Source organism: Silurus aristotelis (assembly GCF_946808225.1).
Source record: "Silurus aristotelis genome assembly, chromosome: 27".
NCBI lineage: Eukaryota > Metazoa > Chordata > Actinopteri > Siluriformes > Siluridae > Silurus > Silurus aristotelis.
Window position 1 is genome coordinate 7,134,641 of NC_139600.1, and position 2,500 is coordinate 7,137,140.

The following is a 2,500-nucleotide window of genomic DNA, read 5'->3' on the forward strand; positions in this document are numbered from 1 at the left end:
CCTGCTGCAGCTCGTCTCCTGTCTGCAGTGCCGCCGGTGTCCTCACTACTTCTTACCCAACCTTGATTTATTTCAAGGCAAGGCGACGTCAGCCCTCGAGGCGGCCGCCAAGCAGACCTGGAGACTCGCGAGGGAGATCCTGACCAATGCTAAGAGCCTGGACAAACTCTGAGCTCTAAAAATAAATGAACTCAATTAACTCGAAAACAAAAGACATTGAGAACGGCGCAAAAAAAAAAAAAAAAAGATCTGCAAAAACGCCTGGACAAACTCAACCAACAAACAAGACCTGGAGACTCACAAGAGAAATTCTGAGCAATGACAAAAACCAGGAGCGACTCGAATAAATAAAAACATGCAGAGTCACCAAACTTGAACAATTTACAAAGACAAAAACCGGGAAAAAAAGAGAGACTCTGGAACAGCACTAGGAGCCTGAACAAACTCTGGAAGAAATGAAAACAAGGTCTGAAAAAATGTGTAGTAACCTGCAACAACTGTAAAAATTTGGTGGAGACGAAACAAGGTGGTGAACTGTGACGACGGAACGGCAGAAAAACTCAAACCCGAGGGAGACTTTAAAAAAATAATCTTGTTCAGAAAAAAACCCCACAATAAATAACAATTAAGTCGAACAAAGCGGCATGCTGAACATCACGTCACGTGTGCTTTCTGAAAGACTTTTCTCTCCAACCAGGACATTTTACAGCATTGAGAATAAATAATAGACGCACATTTCAATCTTGTCATGATTTCACTTCTCATCCTTTATAATGATGACAGCAGCTTGGACAAGACTGTAAAATATTAATAATAACAATAAAAAACAACAACAACAATGCAAACTTGAAAAGAGAACCTTAATGGACATACGAACACTCCAGACTTTTTAGATTTTCACTGAAAGTGGACTTAATGGAGCTGATCGGGGAGAAAGTGTTTCGGCTGAGACGCGAACGGGAAATTTTGCGAGGAGAAAAAAAAATAAACATGAAGGTACATTTTAACGACGTAACGTCTGCTAAAATCTTTTCTTTCCTTTTTTTTTTTCACAAAGTGAAATTGCTTTTTATTTAATTACCATGCACAATATCTTGCTTTATTGTTTGAAAAAAAAGACTGTAGCGTGCCAAGTTTTCCATTTTATGTGTCTAAAAATTGAAATGTTAATAAAATGATAATAAACTTAGCAATGGTTTGTTTGTATGTTAAATAAAATAAATAAATAATATTAATAATACTTTGGTATTGTATTATCCAATCAAATGCTTAAAATTTTTTTTATTTTATATTATTGATATTTAATAATATTGAATCAATTACATACTGAATTATTCGGTTGTAATGGCAAAAATTTTATTAAGCTGCATTTATTAAAGCTTATAATTATACAATGACAAATAATTAACTATATTAAATAATACATATTTAATCTGTAACACACTCTATATACAGTGCTCTATATACACGTTTATGCATTATGCAAAATGCACTATGAAGATGCAGCAAATACTTGAAAAAAATTATGTTTTTATACTAATAAAAATATAATAAATATTTTACTACTATATATAAAAAATATATATTATATATATATATATATAAATTAATAAATAGAGTACATATTTCATTTATTTCATTTTGTATATAGCTAAATTATACACACTCGGAACAAACGCACCATAATGAAGCAGCTTCTGTGTTTTAATAAATATAATTGAAAAAATACCATAATCAAAGATTATCCAACTTAGTATAATAAAATAACTATAAAACGTACCAAAATAAATCGTTTTTAAACGCCTAAACAAACACAAAAAGAAAGAAAAAAAATGATTACAATGTATTCTAAATAATGAATTTAATATGAAATAAAACTGATTTCAAAAATAATAAATAATAATAAATTGTGAAAAAAGGAACTAACAAATAAACTAGCTCTTTTTTTAAGAACAAATGTTTTTTAACTAATAATAATTACAGAGCTCACTGGTGAAGTGCAGCCCTGCATGTGAGCGGCTACTGAAAAACTATTATCATTATAATAAATATGCAAAAATATGTACTTAATTATTTTCATTATTACTATTAATATTACTTTTCATATTACTATTCATATTATTATTTTTAGTGTGCATGTGTGTATACAAACTCATATGCAATCACACACATCAGTTTAAAGTAGATGGCCTCATATCTAGTACACACCATACACACTATTTAGTGTTAGTGAGCAAGAAGTGATGCAACAACCTAATGGCCCAAATCTCAACTTCCTACTGACAAAAAGTCAGTTTTCCTTTCTGAAAAGTGAATATCGATGATATGATGATATGTTTTACAAAAAACAGACCAGTCAGTCAACACACACACACACACACACACACACACACACACACACACACACACACACACACACATCCACAACATCCAAAATACACATTTACTGTAATTACAAGCTGCACAACTTGCTTTTTATTTCCACCTCCAAAGCGCGGTA

At 31.5% G+C, this 2,500-nt stretch overlaps 2 protein-coding genes across 3 annotated transcripts in view; one reads left to right on the top strand and one right to left on the bottom strand.

Annotated features, from left to right (window-relative positions):
* Positions 1 to 1,189, top strand: part of mab21l2 (mab-21-like 2) — a 2,835-nt gene extending 1,646 nt beyond the window's left edge. The window contains exon 1 of the mRNA XM_083532578.1: positions 1 to 1,189. This exon is cut by the window's left edge and continues 1,646 nt beyond it. Coding sequence (XP_083388704.1) covers positions 1 to 172 — 172 coding nt within the window. The 3' untranslated portion in view covers positions 173 to 1,189.
* Positions 1 to 2,500, bottom strand: part of lrba (LPS-responsive vesicle trafficking, beach and anchor containing) — a 217,505-nt gene that overhangs the window by 78,952 nt on the left and 136,053 nt on the right. The gene's annotated exons all lie outside the window — the stretch shown is intronic.